Raw genomic sequence first — 27,169 nt, forward strand, 5'->3', positions numbered from 1 at the left:
ATGTCCCCTCCTTTGTCGCCAAGAGCAGCGAGTATCTGCCTTTTTCAGCCTCTTCTTTTAAATGGCCCAGAGAACTACTGAACATGTAGCTGGAACTCACAGCATGCATGTAGCAGGTTGCTAACATTGGGAAAGGAACTCCCGTGACATCCATTTCTGCGTCTTTTCTGTTTTTGTACTCCTGACACTACGTAATAGTCTTGTTTTGGGATGAGGTGAATAAAAAGGTCAGAAATATCTGCTTCCAAAACACTGTAGAACTACTGCTAAGTTTACGGTGACCAGTGAAAGCACAAACTACAAAACCAGCCTGGTTAAGAAAAATGCAGATAAAGTACCGAGCACACATGGGGCCACAGACCAGGGGCAAAAGTGGCTTTACCTGAAAGATAATATTTGATAAAAAGAAACAAAAAAATCTAATTTTATCCAACCAAAGGAAATTAGAGCACAAAAATCTAGTATAGTATTTTTGAAATGTAATCATAAACAAAGAATTAGGAATACTGTAGATTATCAGAAATGTTATAGCTATAGACTACATGATCAGTAAAGTAGGAACCTTCAATCTGTTTTGTGATCTCTTTTACTTCATCAGTTTAATTAAATGAAAGAGAGTTATGCACTCACCGTCCTGCTGCTGGTTGAGGATCATGTTCTTCAGCGTGTTGCAGTCCACGGTGGGCAGGCCCGTTTCCGTGTACGCAGACGGACGGTAGTTGACGTCAGACCTGGACCGATTGTGCCCTTTCCTAAACACCGACTTGGACGAGGAGTTTCCAGCGTTGTTGGCGCACTCCTGGATGTGCGCCACCAAGTCATTGGTGGAGCGCGCTCGGCTTCTCTTGCCGTGCCTCAAGCCCATCCCCAGGTCCAGCACGCTGAAGTTGTCGGCCCAGGCCAGGCCGAGGGGCCCCACCTCCGGCTGCTCTCCGGCCAGCAGATTCCACACGCCGCTGGAGCTCAGCTTCCCCAGAGCCGCGCTCGACACTTCCTGCAGCTGCTTAGGCTGCCTCACAGGCTGGCGGCTGCTTGTTTGAGCGAGGCTTGGGCCTTGACCCTGGATCCGATCCATGCAGTGGATGAAGTCCTCCGTTGCCTCCAGAGCTGGGCTTATATCACCCACCACGTCAAGCTGCTCAAGACCCTCCATGGCTGTGACAGGACGGGCGATCCCCTGAGCGGCAAAGCTTATCACAGTACAGTTTTCCAGGACCGGCACAAGTTTTCTGCGATCATGACCACCGAGCAAAACTAGCATTTACGTGGACAAATCTGAATCTTCTGGACATTCGGAGCAAGGAAGAAAAGAACCATTTTCAGGATGGCTAAATTGTTTCTGTCTATCCGGACACTGAAATCTCGAAGGAACAACTCCTTTCGTTGTCAGGTGTTTCTGAGATATGCCGACTGAGGCTGTCTGGGTCTTTGCTGTACAAAAAAAAAAAGGAGAAGAGAAAAAGAGGAAGTCAGGACAAGATCAAAACCAAGAACAGCACTGAACGTAATAAAACTGTGATTCATTTTTTTTTTATGTAACAAAAGCACTTCTTGCTTAAGCCGACTCTGCTCGTTTAAACCAGGAGTTTGCCGAGGCAAACATCAGATAAGAAATAAAAGAAGACGCGACTTCAAACACACAAACAGTACCTCGATAAGCTGAATAGAGTTGATCATTCTGCCATATATGCCCCAGTGAAACAATGCTCCACTTCCTCCTCAGCTGCTTATCAGCGGACTGAGCGGCGGGGAATCAGGCCTGGGTGGGGTTTCAATCCATCTGCCTGACGTTGCTCATCCTTTCTCATCCTCCTCCCTCCATATACCGTTTATATACGCCGTGTCATTTGTGCTCCTATTGATTTTTCTTCTGCTACATATATTAATTATTTAATGCACATTACGTCACTGGACAGCAATGTCTGGTGGTCCCAATAGGCACAAATCATCCAAGAGAATTAATCAGATTGACACAAAGGGGACTTTTTAAAGGGGTTTTGTGGATGCTACAATATTTTTTATTTTCTTATTTACCAATTTGAAGCCCCAAGGATTTAGACCTGTTTCTTATTTTAGGACCCCCCACCACCACCACCACACAAACACAGACACACAAAAGACCTAAAATGACATGTCTACCATTGTACCCAAACACCAGAATATGAACTGCAACAAAAAAGAACCCTAATCCAGAGATTCAAAATTCCTTAAACCCCTAGCACACAAACATTGTGTGCTAGGGGTTTAAGGAATTTCATGAAAAAATTGAACGTATGCCACTGCAAACATGCTTTAATTCCTGCACAAAGACGACTAACTGACCAATCAGCTGTCTGCAGTGTTTCTATATTATTGTATTGTGCTCAGAGCGTAACAAAAATATTCATAATCAAAACTTAAAAAGCTGAATCCGATTACGTGGCAGCCCAATGCTTGACTTGAATCTTTGAACCAGTTTTTTTCAAATCTAAATTTTTCATATGGATCAACACATTGCCCACTAGTCCACTACGCTACTTTGGGCCCTAATTAAGAGCGGCAACATCTAGCTTTATATTGCTGACACTCACTTTATTAGCAGTTGTTTTTGCTATTAGTTTCCCAGTTTAAAGACCAATTTTTTCATATAAATTTTTTTAATCGAAATAATGTAATTATCTCTTTATATCAGTGGTATCCTGTCTTTGGCTAAAATTATAAAGCCGAAAGCCCTCGCAGGATATTTTATTGGATATATGTTTTTGTTTCTATCCTCTCCAGACTAAACTAAACATGGAAGGTTTAACACCAACGACCACGGTAGCGTCATTTCTGAAGGAAAGAGATCTGGAAGTCCCTTTAGATTTAAAACGTTATTGATTAGATGTATAGCGTTATTGAAAGAACGGCAGGGTTCCCCAGATTTCAGGCCCCATTTCTGTCACTTTTGATCATCAACTCTTTAAAGGTATTTGGAAGCAGTTTAAATGTGGTTGTGTGAGGATGAGAAGGTTATAAAACGCCACCAATATCAATTATCACTATTTGTTGACTTTAAAAACCTTTGTGGCTTAATCACATACCTTGGAGCAAATGCTTTGTGTTGTCCGGTTTGCATTAATGTTTGACACCCACCATATTTAGAATGACACCATGTGCCTGCAGACTCAGCTCTGAGTTCATCAGCTGCTCACTGAACTTCCTCCTGAACTCGAGATGAATCACAAGCAAACACACCGACTGCCAAAACCACCCTACCAGCTCACTGCTACAGAAAATATTATTTCTGCCCATATAAATATTACAAGTAAATCTCATACGAAATACACTGCTTTATTTACTTTTTTGCTCCAGTAACTACTTTTGCTATTTTTACCGATCAACAGTTTGGACACAACTACTCAGGTGGGTTTTTGCTTTTTTTCCCCCGTGGGAAATTTCTAAGGAGCTGCTTCTTGATGACTAACGCAGTGCCGTCAGAGTTCTCGCCGTCTTGAAACGGACCAGAAATGATTCACAGATGCCCACGAGTGGGATAACATTTGTCACCAGTTGTTGGAGTGGTGTGGCGAAATGTAAAGGCAGCTTTTGACCAGCATGGCTACGACATGCTCTGGCTACAGCAAAAACAGGAACAAGTCTCCCCGTTTTGACTCATTTACAGGTTCTGAAAGAGTGGACTCTAAGCTTTCCACAGAGACAAAACATGTACAAAACAACAAAGAATTGAAGATGATATGACCATTTGAATATTGGCACTATGTAAAGAAGATTAGTGCGAAAACAAAGGTTCTTTATCAGCCTTTAATCAGCCAGGGGGGTGTTAACAAAAGCTGATGATTTGAATTACTTTGCATACAACAAAATGGGCATTTAAAGCAACGAGGGGTTTCCTCATAACTTCAACAAGCATGTTTTCCAATAAAACAAAAATCACTATTTTCTCAGAAATTGAAGGTTTTTCACGTTTTTCTCCGTTTGTGCTCTGCCTACTTGTTCCTACTTTAGCTGTGGCGGGTCACAGCTCTCAAAGACAATGTGTGATATTTGGTCAATGAGAACAAGACAAACATTTAACAACATTTTGGAGAAACTTAAGGTTTCATAAAGCAACATGTGCAGTAAATAATCCAGTTTATCCAATCCATGATCTCTATTGAAATGCTGTAACTGGTTTTATGTCCTTGGTTTTTCTCCCTGTTCTTCTCAGGCAAACATTAGTCTGGCCTCTGTGGGTGAACCGTCTTGACCGACCAGACCTGGCCATGTTGGTAGTTGTTCTCAGTGTCTTCCACTTGTAGACTATTTTCCAGACAGTGAGAGACCTCTTGGTCGCTCAAAGCATTTCCAAGTTCGTCCAGTCCATTTCTGGAGGCCCCAAAGAACCTGATTTGGTATGAGTGTGTAATTTTAGCCATTTTAAGGGAGACTGTATGTGGGTCTCACCTTAGACTGCATTATGTTATTCCAATTTACCTAAAGCTTTAAAGGTGTTCACTTACTATCATATTTAGGTTTGTACAAAGTATTTAAGGTGAAGAAATGCAGCCTCCATTCTTCTAAACTGTGAAATAGGCCTTTATTTCAGTCCGCTAAAGAAGCACCATATAAGCTCCCAACTTTAATATTTAGTCTGTTCAGAATAAATCCACATGTTCTTACTATCCTAACAAACGGGTTGCATCTCCACTGTATTTTTTTTTAAACAATTTTTGTGTCTTTTTGGGCTCGTTTTTGAACTTATTTGGGCTCCAAAATAAGCATCTATATAATCACGAGTAAGAGACCCGCTTCTGTTGCAGCTGTAGGTTGGAGGGGGCTGCGTCTCATTCAGGGAACACTTTAACCGATGACTTGTGCTGACTTAAGCTATGCTTATCCTGCCTTCAACGCCCTAATAAATATTGCAAATACATTCAAGGTTATAATACTAATGGGACGAAAGGGAAGTTCCTTCCAGGCCTCCCACAGCAAATAATGGAGGGTATTTTTTACACCATGTCTTACTTTCTGTGAGATTTTCCGAGGGGACACTCTGAAGGGATCAACCTGCTAATTTATGTTGCTTCCACACTATTCCCCAACAAATCCCGGACTGGGGATGCAAACAAACAATTGACTTACAATTAAGTGCTAAATAATGGTTTATTGGATTAAAACGTGTCCACGCGGTTAACTGATGGTGCCTACTTAGACATCTTTTTCCCACTGTTGCAGTGTGGCCGCAGTCCAGAAGAGGGCGGCGCTGCCAGAACACGATAGTAATTAGAGAATTAATCATGGTGCAGACATGCCGGAAGAGCAATGTGAAATGGCCCAGAGTCTGGTGTGGGATTATTGACACTATTTAATGAAGACAACGATGCAAAATGCATTTCTGTTTTTAATATAAACACTAAACAAGTTCCTTAAGTTACCACCTAAATAGCACCATTCAGCCATGCTGCATGGCAGAGTAGCGTCAACTTCTCAGCTAAAAATGACAGATTTGCTAGGCGATGATGTGATGGCAGAAAAGCAGAGGGCAATGAGGGGAAAAAATGTGACATGATGCCAATAAGCACGGCTGATGGTGAAGGACTTCATCAGGATTAAAAGTGTGTCACATATTTTATTCTATTTATCTTGTTTCTAATCAGTAACCCAATAGGTTACTGTTTTGTTTTGCTATATTTTATTAATGTCTAAGTTCAATAATATATGAGAGAAAGGAATCGCAATTTTTTTATTCAGTCAGTGTTTAATGCAGAAGGCACAATAAACTGTTAAAAAATATATTCGTGTTGGTATATATTAGTATTAATAAAAGAAAAATAGTGCTTATGGAAAGACCCTCTTGATACATGAGCTTATCAATTAATTGTTAGTCGAACAATAAGATTAATCAACTTTCGATTAAAGTATATTAATTGATACTTTGCATCCCTCTTCTAGACTTAATAGAACTTAGGCTCCCAAATATCAGAAAGGAATAGGATTGCCATATTTTTTTAAAAATTTACATTGTGGTGAAGATATCCAAAGAAATAAAGATGCTTCTATCGGGCTCTGTGACTTTTAGCATCTTCATCTGTATCAAGCGAGGGCCTCTACAGCAGTCAGACTCCATTACTGATATGCAGAGCTTGAATTCAGGACACCAATATACTGCCTTTTCAAGAGTTCTCTGTAATATTAAATTAACTTTTATAAGTTTTGTGAAAGCGTAACCACAACCACACCATAGTATACATTACACGAACATTTACCAGTTTGTTTCCGTTTTACAAATAATGTTGGATCAGAAGAAAGCTGCATTTCATTTATGAATAAAAACTCATAAAATGAATCATGTATAAAAATTATCAAATACACACATCCGATACAAATCACCTTATGTTTACATTACACATGCAATTTACTTATTCTCAGCAAAATAAAATACAGATCGGGTCAATTTTCTTTTATGTTAAACCCGAACCCGAGCTAGAACGAAACTGTAAAAAATTGTATTTAAAAAAATTAAAACATTTTTATATTTACACAAGAGTTTCCCCCCTCAGCGTAATGCTAGTAGCTGTCAGAGCTCATCAATCAGCAGCTTTTATCAACTTGTCCTACACAGCGGTTTGCCTCCGAGTCCATTAACATTCAGCATCTTTGTACCGACCGAATTAAAGTCATGGTCAGCTTTTTATATGGTTTTAATAATTTACTATGTTCCAAAGACGGGTGTTTTTACAGCTACCACCCATTAACACAATAAGTCGTTTCATTAATCTCATATTTGACAGGCAAACCGGGTCCAATTGGGCCTGTTTATCCTTTGCTAATAGGCGCTAACAGCTAACGTTAGCCGCTCTCCATCACGGCTCGATGGTCTTTTAACGTCTCAGACAATGTTTCACTGACTCTGGACACAACCACAGAGGTTTAGTGGAGCGATGCTTTAGTGTCTGCAAGCGAAACAGCCGCCATGCTCCAGCCGGTGAAGATAAATCAGACTCACCTTACTCTGTTTACCATTATGTCATTCCAGTCCGTCCGCGTGAAAGTCCTCGGCGTGCAACTAAGGCTGGAGAAGAAGGTTCCACGTGACGTTCTCAACACGAGTGCGGACGTGAAAAAAGTCAGGTGCCCAGAAAAAATGCAATGACCAAAATCCTAAATTGTAAACACTTGTATGCACTGTATGTGAAGTAGTTTTTTTTTTTTTTTTAATGACTGAAATTACTTATTTACAACTATATTTTTACCTTGGCAAATAATGTGACAGGTAATTAATCCCTATTACACATTTGTCCCATGAAGGGAGGGACGTCTTAATTCAATATATCTCACACTACTGTTTACACTAAAACATTCAGTTGACTGTGTAACAGGCTCTTTTTATAAAAAAGTTGTCAATTTCTTTCAGATAAATAAATGTTACATAACATGCATTGCAATCTCTCTACTGCAGTCATGACTATAAATAATGAGTTCATTGTATTTTATTCTACTAATTTCATTTAAATATATACATATACCACTTACTCACCAAATTTAAACTCGGGCAAAACTGAAACAAGAATAAATGTAATCAATACAGACGTCCATCTCTCTATATACATGCTTATAAAACAGCAAACAAACAACATTCAGCACAATCTTTTTTCAAATAATATCATTCTATATTTTTATAATGATTCATTATTTGATTCTGTGTAGATTTTCTTAAATTAATTGACATATAAACTGATTTTCAAATCAATATTGCGACTCATAGTCTCATAGTCCTGTCAGCATGAGCTCTGCAGCTCCTGCATAGTTCACTTGAGCCTCTTGGCTGCTTGCTTTTTCTTGTCCAGCCTGCCAGTTTAGGGGGACTGTCTGCCTTTGGACATTCTTTCCATTGTTGGATGATGTATAGAAAGTGCTCAAGAAGATGTTTGAAGCTTTAGGAAGCATATTTTATAACCTAACCCTGCTTGAATTATCTCTCTCTGAACCTGTGGTACTTTTTCTTTACAATGGTGGTTGTTCACTAATCTTCCCTATCAAACCTCTGAGGCCTTCAGTGAACAGCTATATCTACAATGAGATAACATACGCACAGATTGACTCCATTTGCTGTACTGTAGTTAAGGGTTCACCACCATTTATAGATTTTATTTGTGAAAACGCTTGGAACTTGTACCCTTTGTCCTTTCCGTCAAAATAGCCAGAACTTTGTGTTGGTGTATCCTATAAAACTGTAATGAATGCACTGACAGATTTGGTTGAGATGTGACAAAAAGGAGAAAATGTTCTAGAGCTGTAAGATGATGTGTATGAAATTAAGGCAAATATTGTAATTTTCCTTTCTCGAAACAGGATGAGTTGATAAGACCTTTTACATAATTGCACTTTTTATAAGCAAAGGTTAAATAATTTATCTGCTCAAATACACATAAATGTATATTTAAATGCATTTATCATCCACACATGTCAAAAAGTTTCCATAAGCTCATAAAGCAAAATTAAATACTGTATATCAAAATGGACTGATATGGACCAAAAGTAAAAAAAATAAATTAAAGAAAATGGAAAAAAAATAACAAGAAAATGACAAATGTTTTCCTGTGCTTATGGTAGATTAGGGAACAGACAATCCTACTTGATTTATTGTAAAACAGACCCAGGTGCCTACAAAAAAAAAAAAAAAAACAAGTGTTTGAGAGAGAAAACACTTCTGATAAAATTACTAAATAAATAAACCACCTAATAAATTGTAAGTACAAAATGTCAGTTAAAATAAAATTTATAAAAAAAAATAATATTCTTTACACCGATTTAGTTCTTGTCTCTGACGGCATTTTTCTTGTTGAAATAGGATAAGTGGAAACATATCGCACCTTGGCACTTTTGTCTGTCTCTATTCTTCATTTTGTGAGCAAAGATCAAAGATGTTTTCTGAAATCTGATAAACCTTTTAGATTTTTCAAGAACTGTACTCTGGTGTATTTTGCATCAAACCAATTCTGAAACACACAGTGCATTTCCATTATTATTATTACCATGAAATGGGATGAAAATCTCTAAAAAGCATGATCAATACCAAGGATAGCAGCAGGATGTAGTACATGTATTTTGTTTCACAAAGAAAGGTCACAAAATACGTCTGCACTGACAAGTCTGACTGAAATGAAAAAAAAAAGAAGCACAGAAGAAAGGAGGACACAGCAGAGGTGGAGAATGGGTTTCTGCTAATGGGCTCCTTGAAGCTGACCTGCCACCCAAAGTATCTGTCTAACGTGGTAAAACACATCATTCTCCTCCAAACAGGAGGCTGAAACAATGTTAGGCACCCGTGGAGTACTTCTCATTGTTGAAAATGTTTGAAGCATCAGTGAGTTGGACATGTTCAGACATTTCTTGCATCCCAACAAACAGTGCTCTGGTGTCTGCTGTGCTGGTCAACATAGTCATTTTATTGCATTATGAGTCTATTCTTATGTCTTACTGGTGTGGCGAGATTTGTGAGGATCTAGAATGAATGCAGACCATCAGGTAACCGTAGATTATACAAAAGAAATCCTATAGAGCCTGGTAAAAAAAAATCAAGAGACAATTGGGATTTTTTTTTTTTTTTTTTTGCATTGCAAAATATCCATTTGCTGGCAGTGTTTGTTGAATTACATACTGGGACACAACACTCCACTCAATAAAAAGAACAATGTGAACACCATGGATATTTGTTAGATTGGTCAGTTCTCATTTTATGCAAATAATTGCTGAAATAAAGTTAAAAAGTTATATATTCATTTGGAATTTGGGAGGAATGTTGTCAATTGCTCCTAGGAACACTTAAACAAACACATATTCAAATAAAAAAGAAAAAAATCAGAGAAAGTAAAAAAAAAAAAAAAAAACTTAACCTGTCTCTTTATTTTGTGCCTATGCTCTAGACAGAAAAATTCAGTTGATCAGATTTTCTGTGAGCATAAAGACAGGAAAACAAACAAACACAAGCAACATGTTACCATAAGGCAGTGGTTCCCAAAGTGGGGAGCACACTCTCTAGGGGGGCGGGGGGGGGGGGGCTACTTAGCACAGATGAAAGCGGGAGCATGGTACAGACCTGTGAAAAAACTGATGCTTAGACACTGCTAACATAATTGAGAGGCTCCCGTACAAATGAAAAACAGAAGATGAAGCATCGTCCAACAGGTTTCCAAACCCGCTGCCCTATAAATTAAAAAGAAGACGAAGCAGATCTTGCCCTTAGCTTCACCTGCACAACCATGTATAACAAGGAGGGACCGCAGTGTTGTCTGTCTGAAAGTATCTGCTTGGGAAAGTTTGAAGCTTATGCTAAGACGTCACATGGAGACAAAGCATCCAGAGCACAAAGACAAGTCAGTTGACTTCTTTAGATAAAAGCTCAGAAACTGTTGTGCTCAAAAGTGTCACTTTACCAAAGCTGCATCTGTGCTGGTGTTTGTGAAATTCAGTTCCCCTGAAATAAACTTCCCCAAGGGTGAGCGTATGTCCTATGTGCCTCTATGTTGCCCTCTGGTGGACTGAGGACATGTCCAGCGTGTACCCTGCCTCTCACCCAATGACCCCCACCCACAACCCCACCGAAAGGGGTGAAAGAATGAATAATAGTTGGCCGTTTTAACATGACTTTTATACGCATAGCATCATCTGCATTCAGTGAGCACAAAAACAGCTTTGTACAGTGAACTGCTGAAAACTTTAACACTGTTCTAAGTTTATGGCTTGCAGTTTCTGTTCAGCTTTTGTCATGTCGTCTGTCATAATTTCACATCGTCTGAACGAAAGTCCAGACATCCGTGAAGCACTGCTCCGTCTGAGCTTCAGAAATCCTTTTAGGGTAAGTGCCTGCGCCTGGAAATCAAGACTGATGCAACAAATAAGCATCAGCTTTAGGAATCAGGCCGTCTCTGATCCATCATTTGCTATCTAAGAGCAATCTCACATCCCCCGTCCCTTGACCAGTGCACTCGGGTCTCTCTCTCTTTCTCTCTGTCCTCAGTCTTGCCTGTTTCCCTCTTTATTTTTTATCAAACCATCTCCTGCTGCTGAGGAGTAAATTATGATTAGATTTAAGGATATGCAGTGCTTTCATCTGTCTAGCGTGTTGTTCAATGCCGCTCCCCTCTAACCCTCCTCAAGCCAGCTCCCTGACCCCCCAAACACACACAACACAATAGATGTCTACATCAACTCACTCACGGGCAATTGAACAGCAGAGTGGCCGCTTGGTCCCCATGGAAACATGTACGCGCGTGTGTGTGTGTGTGTTTAGTAGATGTTTGTCCTTTGCCGATACAAAGCAGAACAAGTGTAGAGACACCTAGACTGATGGTTTATATGCAAGTAATCTGTTTACCTATGATGCAACCAATCTGCAGCTACAGTATCATTTTTATCTAACATGAGAGGCTTAATAAGCTACGTTACTGAGTGCTGCTCTGTTCACCGGCTTAATACTGCTTGAAGAAAAACTGAAAGTGTGGGGCTTACATTATGACTAAGTAATGAAATGTTCTCATCATATTTTTTAACAAATGAAACCCCAAAAATGTGTGCGTTTTTTTATCAATCCTGTTATAAAATTATACATACCTAATTACCCCCAGAAGTCTTAGAGTTAGTAAATAGAGTCCTCTGTCTGATGTTTAATCTCAATATATATGCAGTTTATGCATCGTGAACACCAAGGGAACACAGCAGACAGGACAGGGAGAAGGTTGTTTAGCAATTTACAGCAATTTTAGGTTATATAACAATATTCTAAGCTTTGAACATATCACAGAGCGGGGTTTAATCCATCATCTGAAAATGGAAAGAGCATGACAAAAAAAAGCCTAGCACATACAGTAACTACTTAAACTGACAGCCCTAGCAAGGATAGCATTATTCAGAAAACCTGCCACAAGTTTTATCATTTTGGACGTTTTTTTTTTCTCTAACCATTTTGCTCAGAGTTGATCAGAAGATGGATGCAGCTAAATACAAGACAATCTGGGTGGAAAACCTGTTAGATGCTTCAATGGACCTGAGACTATAACGCAGATTTGCCATGCAGCAGGACAAAGACCCTTCAGATACAGATAGAGCTACAAGGGAATGGTTTCAATCAAAGCCTATTTATGTTAGAACGGCCCAGTCAAAGTCCAGCCCTAAGTCTAGTTGAGAAAAAATAATGAGACTCAAACCATGATTTTTGCAGAAGGTCTTTAAAACCTTATATCACTTTTCTTCCCCTTCATGTTTATGCACAATGTCAGTCTATCGCACAGCTGATTAATCTTGGCAATCCAAAGAACTATTTAGCCCTAGCTAAATTAGTTTAGTCGCTAATGTCCCAAGAATTTTTTAAAAACAGAGCATATTTTATTATAAATTCCCATCTGTTTGATCTCAAAACTGATCCTACACATATAAACCAAATCAAATTGAAAATGGGAATCTAGTACTCATTGAACAATGCACGTTTGTGTTTGACAAAACTTTATAGGCGTAAGTTTCTGCACAGAGCAACAATATGATTAGATTCAAGGATATGCAGCAATAATAAAAAGTCACTATTAAACAGAAGAGCTGGACAACGTTGGGCACCACAGGAGTAAATTACCTGTGCATGTTTTTGGAGTTTTCAAAAATCCCAACTTAACTTTTGATTTGAACGAAAATCTACTAAACTTTAAGATTATTTTTTTTCTCTGCATCTCACCTGCTCTCCTAAAGGTGGTGGATTGCAAACAAATTATCTTACAAAGTTTATTTTTGTCTTTTTCGGTTTTGATAAAAATAACACTTTGAAGGCATCCCAAAAATGAAGCTCCAAATAATCAGATTAGAGATTAATGCAATTCCCTAAAAAACATAAAAAATAGAAAATATATAGTCAGAACTGGCCCAAAAAGCAACGAGGCCCTGGTGACAATTTATTTCGGTGTCCAATGAAGTTAAAGCAGCACCTCTGACCTGTTCCCTCAGAAGGGTGTTCACACTGAGTTGGTTCTGCTGAAGGTTTCTTCCTGTTAAGGGGGAGTTTTCATCTCCACTGTCACTGCATGCATGCTTGTTATGGTATTGCTTATTTTCTTTCATTAAATATGTCAATTAAACTCGCTGCCTACTTGTTTCCACTTTGGTCCAGCTACAACCTCTTAAATCAAGACCTACTGACATTTATTTGCAATTACAGAAAGCCTGAAAAACAGTCTCAGTTTACAAACAGCTAAACAACTTGAAATATTAGTTTTAATATTTATATGTTAATAAATTATATTATTGAATGATTACTGATTTGTTTATTTAACTGAGGATTTCCTTTTGCATACCACCTTCTGCCGTGTGAGAAATCATTTTGCACTCTTGAGTTCCCTCTGCTGGCAAATGGACTTGAAGCAGGATATTATCTCGTGTACTCCAAGAACTGGCTTTCATTAAAAATATTATTCTGATGTTAATTTCACCATTTTCCTCATGTTTTAAACATTTGGTTCTAAGGTTAAAATAAAATTCTTTGCCTGCTTGTATTAGTAACATTTTTGCCTGTCAGGATGTTCCTTTCATTCTCGCTTTAAATAATGCACAACATCTTATCCATACCAGTAGCACCTCATTTCATGCTTGTAACTTCATCTGGCTTTTCTATGAGATAAAAGAAAATCCTGATGAATAAGTAACCACTGTATGTTGCAAAAAATACAATCAAAAGTACTTGCAGTAATGTGAAAAGGTATTCGTCCCTTTACAAATTTCTGACAGACAGATGGTGATAGAAGAAAAACAACCTGAGTAAATACAAAATTAAGTTTTCACATAATGTTTTAGCTTTTAAGGTGGGAAAAGTATTCTAAACACATCTAACCTTATGTGAAATAGTAATAGCCCCATAAACCTTTGAGTCAAGGTGCCTCCGTTGCACTTGCAAAAACTGCCAATGAGTATTTTATGTTACAATGGAGAGTTTTCAACCAAGAACAACCTGTTTAAAGCTATTCAGAGGTGGATTTGCTGGTGTGCTTTCAGTCATTGTTTGGGCGATGTTCATTACCTTGACATTCACATTAAAGGTACATAACCCTGTTATATGCTTATAAAAATAAGACCAAAAACCATTTGGTCATGATAAAATAAGGTCCATCCTGATAGTGTTTTGATTGTCCTTTTTTGAGCCTAAACAGAACTCCAGCACTGGGCGCAATGAGCATATTTAAACAGACATGGCGCCAATCTACTCGTAGTATAGCAGAACTATCAGAAAGACAGATGGCGACTAATAAATCAGTACTAAATGATGCCGGACCGAGCCTGCAATGCCGTGGTCGAAGACCAACAGTTATTAATCAAACAAACCAATCTACAGCAACTCTAAGAGCCTCATATCAGAACATCACAGAAAAAGAAAATGCCCATTTGTAAACGGAAACAGGGACACAGCATCAAAGTAAGAATCAATCAATCAATTGATCGATCTATTTACAATGTAGTTTGTACTTCAGACTGTAGAGGCTAAGAAGAGCAATGCTATTACTAATATCGCAGCATAAATAAGGATGTTTACTCACGTCAACCCAACTCTGCCGTTACATCTGCGCCTCGGCAGCTTTAGCTTCCGCTTCAGTGAACAGCAACGTTCATACTGTATTCCCAGCGACATTCCAGTCTTTTCCCTCTTGGAATCATATATTTTTGCCTTTATTTTACACTGGATCTTGAACCTTTATTTATTGTTTCCAGACTTCGCTTGGAGGTGCTAATAGCCGTTAGCTTCGTCCTTGTTTATCCCCTGCGCAAATGCGCAGTGTCGTCCCTCCATTGTTATTATAAATATATACAAAGGGATTTATTTACCAACAAACTAAGCAAAAATTAAGTGTAAAACACCAAAATAATAACTAATACACCAGCAAGACGTGATAATCTTTCAGAAAAACTGTGTATGCAACCAGAGTGAATTATTGACGTGTAGATAAAAAAAAGCCAGGTAACATGGCTATGTACCTTTAGGGATTCTCTGTAACAGAGCATAATTAATGGTTGCATCAATTATGGTCCAGGACATGAAGAAGCAAAGAAACTCTATCTACAGTCTATCACGATGCCATCATCATGTTTGTGATTCTGAAATACGGTGTTTTACACCAAATATAACAGGATGCAAACTTTTCAACAAGTTACACTTTTTTTGGCAGTCCATACATTTCCCAAAATATGTTGTGGAGCATCAAGATATATTTTCTAAATGTGAGACAAGCCATTGTGTTCATCCTGTTAAGCAATGCTTTTCGCTTTGAAATGCTCATGTGGGCGCCATTTTTATCCACTCTCTTACTTAGTTTTGAAACATGAATACTGACCCACTGATTCAAGTTTTCTCCAATAATAAAGAATGTCACTGTGGCTCCATTAAATTTCAAAGTTTTATAAATATCTTTGTAATACCTCTTTCTAGACTGATAAAGACCAATTACATTTTTTCTCATCTGTAAATGTTGCTCTTCAGACGATTTAGCCTACAACATGGTGCCAGAGCATAAAGTAGGTTCTGTGTTAATTATACAGGTCCGACAGTAATCTGACCTTGGTGTCACAATCTCCAGGTGCTTGTGTTCTGATTGTCTTGTGATTGTGTTATTTTGACTAGTCCCTTAAGTTCCTAGATTTAGCTTTCTTTAGTTATTTTCTTGTACAATTTTTTTCCTGAGGTGTTTGTTGTATTTCAGTTCTTCTAATTCTTTTTTAGTTCCCAGGGGTGATGGTAGCACAAGAGTTAGGGAGTTGGTCCTGTAACCAACGTGTTTCTGGTTTGATCCCCCGATTTGCCAGTCTCAGTTGTTGTGTCCTTGGGCAAGACACTTCACCCACATTGCCTGCTGGCAGTGGTCAGAGGTTCTGGTGGCGCCGACGTATGGCAGCCTCACCTCTGTCAGCCTGCCTCAGGGCAGCTGTGGCTACTAACATAGCTCACCACTGTCAGGGTGTGAATGGGTGAATGACTGTAGTGTGAAACGCTTTGGGGCTATTTACCATTTCTTTTGCAGATTTTGTTCTTAGCTCATTCTATGTATATTTAGTTATAATTTCCTTTCAGTCTATTGCTTTCCACTCCCCACTTATTTGTTTCATTGATCTCAGCTGCTTCTCAAATGTCTCCTGATTGTACACTTCTCCACGGCTTCTCCTGTTTATAAGCTCCTGGTTGTCATTTGCCTTTTTGCTGGTTTCTCCGTTAAATTGTCCTGTTGTTTCCTGTCAGTTTTTCAGTACCTAGTGCTCTGTTTACTCTTTTGGATTTTTGTCTCCTGCCCTGCTGTGAGTTTATTCTGTATTTGTTTCATTAAAAGAATACCACACTTTCTTCATGTGGCTTACGAGTTATTTTCTGCACTTTGGTCCAGGAAACGCTTCACAAATTATGACAGCGGATGTGGCTATTTAAATTTAATGTTCCGATTACAACAATGTGATTCATTAAAGTTAGTTCCTGTTTTAAACCAAATTTTTTTTGTTCACTGTTCTGTGCATACAGACAAAACAGAGCTGCACAGCAACGGCAAACACAAGTGAAGAAATTCCAATCCAATGGGTAGCGCAACAAGATAAACACGTGTTTTAAATATGCAAGATGAGGTTGTTGCAGCAAAAGCTAAATGGTGCAGTTTTTTCCTCTATCAGCTCAAGTCAGTAATGAGGAAGAATTTTTTTCTGGGCTTAGTTTAATGGAGGATTGCAATTGTTGATAGTGTGAAAACCGGAATACTATCACACCGCTTGAATAGAAATTACAAAGTAACTAATTAATAAAGCTCATATAACATGCACACAATAAAATAATAACATACATGAGTTTGTATTCTGAAATATGCTAAGTATGAAAACACAGGAAGTAAACAATTCTAACTTTGCAGGAAGACTCATGATTTTTAATCAAAACTTTTTAAGTTCAGAAAGGCTCATTATCAGAATTAAATCTTAGATGCAGATGATTAAAAAGTAAGACAAGGAACTACATACAAGGAGACGGTTTGAACAAAGCAAAATTAGAAAAAGGAAAAGAGAAATATGCTAGAATAAAAGACTCAAATTTAGAAACGCATTTGGTTAAAGAGCAAAATTATAAGAAATCACTAAACTATAATTTTACCCCAGCTCTTCAAAAGTCGAAAGGTTTTCTTTAATAGGAACTCTATATTGTTGTTGTTACAACAATACATGACAAAGTAAAGAACTGGTAAATTGTCTTTCACAGAGATGCGAAAATAAAAACTAATTTTAGGCTATTACTAATTACTTTGCTACACTTTTCTAAGAGTGAACTTTTTAAACCTATCTTGCAGTCCGGCTTGCAACATAGACCCTAATCCACATTAAGCGGCAAGTGGTCAAAAGAAATGGAAATGTCATGCTTGGGAATTTTGTTAAAACATTTTCTTTAACATTTGATTTTCCACCACTGAATAAATGTACCAGGTGAGAGTTGTGCTTTTTTGTGTCTGATTAACACCCAGTGATTCTGACCGTAGAATTAAAACCAGCTTGCAGTTTACGGCTTTTTCCACTGCTGAATGCACCTTTTTCCTAGACACACTGATGCCTAATCATGTACAATCCCCCTAAAAATATTAGTATGAAAAACAAAAACACAGATGGAGTAAATGGGAAAAACACTCAATATAAAATAAAATCAAACAGGAAATGTATGGCTCATAAAAAAATAAAAAATCTGAAAATGCTTAAAAGATGTGAAACGCAACAACTTGGAATAAGCAATTCAACACAAACCATAAATGAGACTTCACATGAATAAACACAAAAGAATCTGCAAATACTGTTTGCAACGCAAACACATACAGAAATAGATTTTGGAATTACCATGACTTTCAGAGGATTTCCTTAAAAGGACTACATGATGGTACAAGACTCAGTACTGTTGCATTGCAGTAAGAAAGTTCTGGTTTTGAAGCCTTAGTCAGGCATTTCTGCATCTTCCTATGTGCATGTACAATCCCAAAACATGGAGATATGGCTGAAAACTGCCTACAGGGTGTGTGTTCTTGTACTTATAGCTGAGTGAGAACACTGCTCATTTTACTTGTAAAGTGAGGACTTTGATGTAAAGTGAGGACCTTTTTTGGTACTCACTTTTTTCTGGGATTAGGGTTAGGTTTAGCACTATCGTGTTGATCATGTTTAGGGGTTAGGTACATACTGGTAAAGGTTCCATCATTTCTCTCTGTGAAATGATGGAATGTAAAAATCGTTGTGTGTATTCTTTGATCCGTTTACAGTAAATACACTAAACACATTGAATAAAATACTTAAAAAACATGTGTTTAATTACTGAATTTAGATCCCTGTGTGTTTACAGAACTATAACAAAAAGTATGACCTCATATTGACCGACTATCTTGTGCACAGAGAAAGCATGTGTTTTCCATTTTTACTCTCAGTGCTCAGTTGTTTCTTCGTGTGTTTATTAATTAATATTATGGGTCTTATGTACTGTTGTGTACAAAAATACCATTTTGAGTGTTTGCTTTTGCAAGTACCCCATGATGTTTTGCAATGCTCGTCACTTCCTGTTTGCGATAAGGCGTATTGTGTCAATTCCTTTTTTCACGGTGTGAACTACGGTCTGTTGCTCCAGACTCTCTCACTTTTATATTTAATCTCTTTGCTGTAACATCTGTTTCTAACACATAAGCACTTTTAAAACATTCTCTGTAGCTGCACATCACGCTTGGGAACTCCTCGTGTTTCACACGGTTTGCTTTTTTGGCGTGGTAAAAGGGCGCTAGCCTAGCTTTAGCTCCACAATGGCTTCCCCCCTTACTCTCTCCTCCACTTCTCCGTCTCTGTCTAAGTCTCCCCTTATCTCCTACTCTCCGTGTCAGAGAGAGTTATTCCTCTGCCTACTTTAGTGATAATGGTACTTGTAATAAATGTAGCATTTTTGTAGCTTTGGAGGCGAGGGTGTCTGAATTGGAGACCTAGCTCTGTACTATGGAAAAAACAGCTGATAGCCGCTCCTTTGCTAGCGCGGAGCCACATAGAGTAACTTTATGTAGTGGTCCTCCAGAAGCAGCCGGGTAACCAGGTCGGCTGGGTGACAGTTCGTAGGAAGCATAGCTCTAGATTCCAGCCCCCAGGTCTGTAATATTCTGGTTTATTAGCTTAAGTTATTTTACTCTCCTGCTTTAGGTTCTCTGGCTGCTTTGAGTTTTGTCTTGTCTAGATTCTTGTTTACTGTTTAGTTTATCCTGTTATGTCCACTTGTCCTGTCAGCTTTTTAGCTTAGGTTCTGTCTTAGTTTGGTTTGTGTCATAGTGTGGGTTTTGAGGTTTCTTTTGCAGTTATTGTTTTAGGTTTGGTTTCTGATCTGTTCTTGTTTTGAGCCTCAGCACTGATGTCTGGTCTAATTACTTACTCTACACACCTGCCTAACTCCACCCCTGCTGCAATCACCTCACCGGTTTCACCTGCTTCCACCTGCATATAAACTGCTGAGACCAGACATCAGTGCTAGGTCGTCTTGTTGATTTCAGGGTGAGTCTTCTCCAACAAACTCTCTGTTTTAACTTGTGGAGTATTTTCCCCCTATTTCTCCAGAGATTTTGAGCCACCCTGTTCCTGCCTGCCTGTCTGTCCCTGCCTTACCTGCCTGGTAGCTCTGTTTGTTTTTTGTACTGCCCTTTTGGTTTATTTGTCCCAGTCCTTTGAAACAGTTATTAAAAAGATTGTTCTGAACCTCTGCTGGTCTAGTTGAATTTTGGGTCCCCTGCCTCTGATTCATTACAAGGTCACCACCAACCTGTCTACGTTTCTAACAAATTTTCGCCACTCAGGGACACACCCGCTGAGAAGCCAACCCTACTTGAGGAGTTTTAGTCAGGCTTCAGAGCTCATCATAGCACTGAAACAGCTCTGAAGGTCACCAATGATATTCTCATGGCCTCAGATAATGGACTTGTGTCTATACTTGTCCTGTTAGATCTCAGTGCTGCATTTGACACAGTTGATCACAATATTCTCCTACGAAGACTTGAACATACTGTGGGGATTAAGGGGAAAGCATTAGGCTGGTTTAAATCTTATCTGTCGGACAGATTCCAGTTTTTTCATGTTAATAATAAATCTTCCTCAAACTCTAGGGTCACTTGTGGAATACCACAGGGTTCACTCCTTGGAACAATTCTCTTTACTATATATATATGCTTCGGCAAAATTATCAGAAAGCATGGGATTAATTTCCACTGTTATGCTGATGACACTCAGCTATATTTATCCATAAATCCTGATGAATCCAATCAGTTACTTCGACTGCAGTCATGTCTTGATGACATCAAAAGCTGGATGACTTTAAATTTCCTGCACTTAAATTCTGTCAAGACAGAAGTTGTAATCTTTGGACCAGAGTCCTCAAAAAATAAACTTCTTAATCAATCACTTAATCTGGATGGCATTAACTTGGCCTCTGGTAATAAAGTAAAAAATCTTGGTGTTATTTTTGACCAAGACATGTCATTTAAATCCCATATTAAACAGGTTTCCAGAGTTTCCTTTTTTCACCTCAGGAATATCGCCAAAATTAGAAACATTCTGTACAGGGGTAATGCTGAAAAACTAGTCCATGCATTTGTTATCAGGAAGTCCACAAAATGCAGTTCAAAGTCTTCAGCTGATCCAAAAATGCTGCAGCAAGAGTTCTGATGAAAATCAATAAGAGGGATCATATTTCTTCAATTTTAGCTTCCCTTCATTGGCTTCCTGTTAAATCAAAAATAGAATTTAATATTCTTCTTCTAACGCATAAAGCCCTTAATAATCAGGCTCCATCATATATCAGAGCTCTGATTACCCTGTATGTTCCTAACAGAGCACTTCGCTCTCAGACTGCAGGTCTGCTGGTGGTTCCTAGTGTCTCTAAAAGTAGAATGGGAGGCAGATCCTTTAGCTATCAGGCTCCTCTCCTGTGGAACCAACTCCCAGTTTTGGTCCGTGAGGCAGACACCCTGTCTACTTTTAAGACTAATCTTAAAACTTTCCTTTTTGATAAAGCTTATAGTGAGAGTGGCTCATGTTACCCTGAGCTATCTCTATAGTTATGCTGCTATAGGCTTAGGCTACTGGAGGACATCAGGGTCTATTTTTCTCACTCTACTGATTAGGCGCCCGCCTATGCATTGAAAATGCATGGCGGAGGCCTTATGTTATGCACCTAATAAGGGTTTCTTTAATATAGCTTTTTATTCTTCCGTCACCGTGAATACAGCCCGAACCGTAGGCTGTACCCCCACAAACTATATATCAAAACGTGCGTCTCGGCGGTGCGAAGTGTGCTATTTGTACTTGACGCCATTTAAAGTTACCGTGGTGACAAAATTAACCAAAAACCACTTCTCAAAACCACTTCCTACACACAGTTGACCTCACAAAAATGCAGAGCTCAGCATGGCACTTTTTTTCGGTACAGTGGTTTAGGTGTTGGGCTGGTGCACCAAAGGTCGCAGGTTCGCAACCCGCCGGGGGGGTACCCAATATTTTTTTTTTTTTTTTACAAGTAACAAATAAATAATTTGAACAACTGATATAAATGAATGAATGATGGTAAAATTGCAACAGCAAGAACTACTGCTCATTAGCAGGCGCAATATGGACTTTTCATCTCTGCACCGTCTCACATAAAAAAAACAACAGTTTTCCTGAAGTTTTTTTTAATCTATTTTTCACCGGACTTTTTCTTCCAAAACTGCACCGCGTTGCTGCGCAATAGCACACATGAATTTCTGGACCTTCGGAGCTATAACAGTGATACATTTATCGCCGATATTCCCGTCATCCTATAGTTCTTCAGAACACTGGAACCTGCCGACTTCTCCCAGCCGGGCGGAAGTGCAACTCAGCCGGCATAAACAAAGCCTGTGAACCGCGGAGGGTGGTGCGTGCTAGGCTAAAGCTAACACCACACTGGCTATCTTTTCTTTCAAAACTGCACCGCGTTGCTGCGCTATAGCACACATGAGTTTCTGGACCTTCGGAGCTATAACAGTGATACATTTAACAGGTGTTACGGTAGCTGGTTGCGCTGCTGATAATATAAAGATGAGGAACACAGCGCACCACTAGAGGGGCGCTAATAATCCTTTTGGATGTGGTCAGCACCCATTAAAACACGAAGAAGAAGAAGGGCGCACCGCTTTTAAAACAGAAGAAGAAGAAGTGGTCATGAACGGTGATGCGGAGCTGTTATGGTAAGTGTGTTAAGCCGGCATACACTGTACAAGTTTTTCAGTCGTGGTACTTATATCGTCTCAAACTGTGCGACGGAACCGCGGGTTTAAAAGTTCACCGCTCACGATCTGTGTACGGCGCAACTACTGACATCATATACGTAGACGCGTCATAGGGCGCAGGTTCGCACGTCAACGTCACCGCCATATTGTATGTGGCAGAAAAAAGTTGAGTTCTGTTATTGTGAACGTGGATCAGAGAAGATGCCTCATTACTGTGCTGCAATAAATACACACACACACACACACACACACATATATATATATATATATATATATATATATATATATATTTGTGTGTGTATATGTTATGAGGATCGACTTGTTAAATCTAAACATTGTTTTCATTATTTCATAAAACTGTGTCACTTGTGAACCTTTAGGAACATACTTTTTGGGTGAGTATTAAAGAGGTAAAATTAATAAAATGAGAGAAAAAAGTCCTAGGTCAATAAAGTAAAAATAAACAAACAAACACAAAAGTGATAATGTTATGATAAAAACATCATATCATGAGAATTAAGGGGGAACATTTCCAGAATACACACAGTTTGCAGAATTATTTTACTCCTGGAGTAATAGGGCCAGGTTAGATTATTTTAAATATTTTTATTTTTTAGGAGAATAAATTCAAGAGAATGAAGCTAAAGGGATACGAAAATAAACTTGTAATATTACAAAAAAAAAATACTATGAATACAAAGTATATTCAGAGATTCAAGTCCCTCTGATACTGTTTAAGTGACTGAGTAACTGCAGATTTGCCACATTTAAGATGGTGGACGCTCTGACGCATCGCAGCATAGGCAGAACCCGCCCAACGACGCGTCTACTCTTATATTATGTCTATGGGCGCAACGCTCGGACGCGACCGGAGTGCTCATACTGTAGAAGAAGAAGAAGAAGAAGAAGACGGAAGTGTCGATGGCTACTGTAAACATTACCGGAGAGAAACGTGCTGCTTTGGCAATATGTGCAATTTTGTGTGCAGAAAGCCCTAAAAAGAAAAGGCGACGACGTATTTGGAGAAAGACATGGCTGAGGAAACATGACTATACGGTCTGCCAGTTTTACAGAAAGAACTTGAGGTAAGCTGGCGACAGTTGTTGTGCCAAACCAGGTATCCCCGCCAGGATTTGTATCCCCTGCGTCGGGAGCGCGCATTCAGCTTGCTGAACGCAGTAAACTCCGCCTCATTTCCAGACAATTCGGCGTGAAAATCAAGATGTTTTATTTCTCTTAGCGAAATATAGGAATAGTGCCGTTAGATTATTGTTCAGTTAATGGGTTACAATTGAAAACGTAACACTTGTTAGTACGATCGTAAGGGATTGCTATGTCGGTTAAAACTAGTCTGATCACTCAGTATAACACGTTCTGATAAAGTAAATGGCTCTATGGTCATCTCCAGATGTGTCACGAAAGTATTATGTCATTAGATTGTTGCATGTCTGTCTGCTGAAACTAAAAACCCACCTTCCTGAGTCCATCACAGCTGTCTACTTGTTCGTTTTTTTGTGTGTGGATAGACCCGCATGAATGGATTATATAAAGCTGATTCCAAGTGTGATCAAATGAACACAGAATAAAGTTACTGCCAAAATGATCAGATCTAATTATATTTTAATTCAGCCAAGAACCATATTAAGAAAACAAGATGTGTCGCTTTAAAAAAAAAGAACAGTATGAGGAGTTTCAAAATATATTACAATATATAATATTGTAATTGGGATTTTGAGGTTCTATTGGCTATTTTTTTTTAAAGTAGGCTGACAGGAAAGGGGTTATGAGAGGGAGGAAGACACGCGGTAAAGGACCTCAGGCTAAGTTGAGGACTAAGGCCTCTTATATATATATATATATACCCGTGCACCATCAGAGCAGGCCCAATCTTTGGATTTGTAAGTAATGCTGTCCTCATCTTGCACAAAGTCAGCCAAGAAATGTATGCTGGAAACAGACTATCATGCTGAGCATATATGTATCCCCTTCCAAAACGGATTAGCAGTATCCCACATTCTAGATTTTTGGCATATAAACACCTCTTATAACAACAAGCACCTGCTGAAAATTTGAAGCTGTTAGCTCTTTTAATGAAGAAGTTACAAGGGGATACAAAAAATATCGGGGTCAGCCTGCCAGAATATGTATCCCCTTCCAAAATGGACTAACAGTAGCTCACATTCTTGAGTCTTGCCACATAAACACCTCTTATAATCACAAACAACTGTAGAAAAGTTGAAGCTGTTAGCTCTTTAAATTAAGAAGTTACAAGGGGATACAAAAAATATGGGGTCCAGCCTGCCACAATGTGTAACACCTTCCAAAATGGACTAACAGTAGCCCACATTCTTGAGTTTTGGTACAAAAGGTGGGTTTTTAGTTTCAGCAGACAGACATGCAACAATCTAATGACATAAAGCTAATACTTTCGTGACACATCTGGAGATGACCACAGAGCCGTTTACTTTATCAGAACGTGTTATACTGAGTGATCAGTTTAGTTTTAACCGACATAGCAATCCCTTACGATCGTACTAACAAGTGTTACGTTTTCAATTTTAACCCATTAACTGAACGATAATGTAACGGCACTATTCCTATATTTCGCTAAGAGAAATAAAACATCTTGATTTTCATGCCGAATTGTCTGGAAATGAGGCGGAGTTTACTGCGTTCAGCAAGCTGAATGCGCGCTCCCGACGCAGGGGATACAAATCCTGGCGGGGATACCTAGTTTGGCACGACACCGTGCCCATTTAACACCCCAGCCTTTTGCTGTTTGTTTATCAACAACGAGATATGTCGATTTTAAAAACAGAACAATGTATTAGGAATTTAAAAAAATCTATTTCATTTTATTAGAATGTGATGTTTAAAAATATTTAGACTTCGCAAAGCTGGAGGTTAAAAGTTTTATTGATTTTAAACACTCTCCTGATGCAGGGGATACAAATTCTGGCGGGGATAAGTCGTTTGGCTGTGCTATCCTAGCGCAGCAGGTCTTGGTGATATCACAGTAAAATGAGCAAAAGTCTGGGCTATTTCTGCCCTGTGATGGACTGCCGACCTGTCCAGTTTATACCCCGCCTCTCGCCCATTGACAGCTGGAGATCGGCACCGGTCCGAACCCAGCAGGGATAAACGTGTTAGAAAATGGATGATGGATGGTCTGGGCTATTTCTTTTTCCTTGCCATTAAGATCTTTGCCAACTGGCGCCAGAAAATACTATTATTGCGCTTTCTTCGTCTGGAAACACCTTACACATTGAACGCACTCAGCTGACAATACAGCGATCTGATTGGCTGAGCAGCAAAAATCGAATCACGTGACCTCTCGGCCCGGAGCGCAACAGTTCAGATTTTTTTATCAGCAATAACTTATTAATGTGCAAGTGAAAACGTGGGATTATTGGTGTTTTGAGATCACTGCTATGTGTAGCAACTTATCTAAGCGCAAGAAAGTTGCCGTCTGACAGTTCATCCGAAACTTCTTAAGGAGACGTCCCACAGATTCTGGCCCACGGACTCGTTTTGAGGAAACTACGGTTGTAGTTCAGCGTCTGCCTTGCGGTGGTTGCGGAGAGGTGTCTGTTTTGTAGAATAAATCATCCGCCGATGAGTTATTGATCTGGAAAGCCGAATCTGAAACCAACAAAAAACATTTCAGATCCCAAATGTACAGCGTTCTAATTCTTCCAGTCTATTAGCAGCTTCCCGTAAGAGGTCGGACACTGAACGTCTGCCTGCTGAGTTATTATTAAACAATGCTTCATGTCGGGGAAAAGCCATGTAGATTTGACCGACGCAGTAAAATGCTAACCAACCAATGGGAAGAAGTTGAGTTGAAGAAGAGGTGGAAACGACGCCCCCAAAATGACGCTTGTGGCCAAAAAGTGTATTATGTCAGTAGTGGTTTAGGACTACCGTAGCAAATGAATGGGAAACGTTGACCGTCGGCTGTCGCCAATTAGCTCATTAGCTGCGTCTCAGATCGAAATACGCAGTTTGCAGCTCTGCAGACGCAGAGTTTTCCCGGTCGGCAGGTTTTGATGAAGACAAATCCTTTTCACTCAGAAGGTTTGATTTAAAATCCCCAAGCGATGAGAGACTACGACCAAGGAACTCGGAAGCTTTGCCTTTGACGGTCATGCCCACCACCAGGCGGGCGCCTTCTTCAACTTCTTCAGAAGTTGAACGATTCTAGTTTCTACTGTTCTCCAGTTTTGCATTGCATTACATTTAAATGACTGTTGTCATTTCAGCTTTTAACTTTTTGCTCTCTCTCTTTCTTCTTCATAGTAGGTACACCTGGTCTGGCGTTCTGTTAACTGTGACATCATCCAGGGAAGACAGATCACCCGCTATTACCATCTAATGTAGAACAGATTACTGGATCAATGTGTGCTTCTGTGCTTGTTTTTCTCTCTTGTTGTGTCTCTGCTCTGTCTTCTGTAACCCCCAGTCGGTCGAGGCAGATGACCGTTCATACTGAGCCCGGTTCTGCTGGAAGTTTTCCTTCCCGTTAATGGGGAATTTTTCTTTCCGCTGTCACTCCATGCTTGGTCAGTATGAGGGATTGCTGCAAAGCCATGGACAATGCAGACGACTCTCCCTGTAGCTCTACGCTTCTCCAGGAGTGAATGCTGCTTGTCGGGACTTTGATGCAATCAACTGGTTCCCTTATATAGGACATTTTTGACCAATCTGTATAATATGATTGAATTTGACTTTGTAAAGTGCCTCGAGATGACATGTTTCATGAATTGGCGCTATGTAAATAAAATTTAACTGACAATTGAATTGAATTTGTGTGAGGAGTTTTGCAACAATAGCCAAAGGTTTCAAAAATTTTGCTTAATCAATCATGAAAAACTGTAAACGTTATTGTACTATATAACAAAAGTATGTTA

The 27,169-nt window shown here is 39.2% G+C and overlaps 1 protein-coding gene across 1 annotated transcript in view; it reads right to left on the bottom strand.

Moving 5' to 3' along the window:
* Positions 1 to 7,025, bottom strand: part of LOC118563820 — a 7,974-nt gene extending 949 nt beyond the window's left edge. Inside the window, exons 1-2 of the mRNA XM_036139746.1 lie at positions 6,968 to 7,025; positions 631 to 1,431 (exon numbers count right to left, since the gene is read on the bottom strand). Coding sequence (XP_035995639.1) covers positions 631 to 1,261 — 631 coding nt within the window. The 5' untranslated portion in view covers positions 1,262 to 1,431; positions 6,968 to 7,025. The remainder of the gene's footprint in view (positions 1 to 630; positions 1,432 to 6,967) is intronic.
* Positions 7,026 to 27,169: the final 20,144 nt, after the last annotated feature.

This window comes from Fundulus heteroclitus, chromosome 7 (genome assembly GCF_011125445.2).
Source record: "Fundulus heteroclitus isolate FHET01 chromosome 7, MU-UCD_Fhet_4.1, whole genome shotgun sequence".
NCBI lineage: Eukaryota > Metazoa > Chordata > Actinopteri > Cyprinodontiformes > Fundulidae > Fundulus > Fundulus heteroclitus.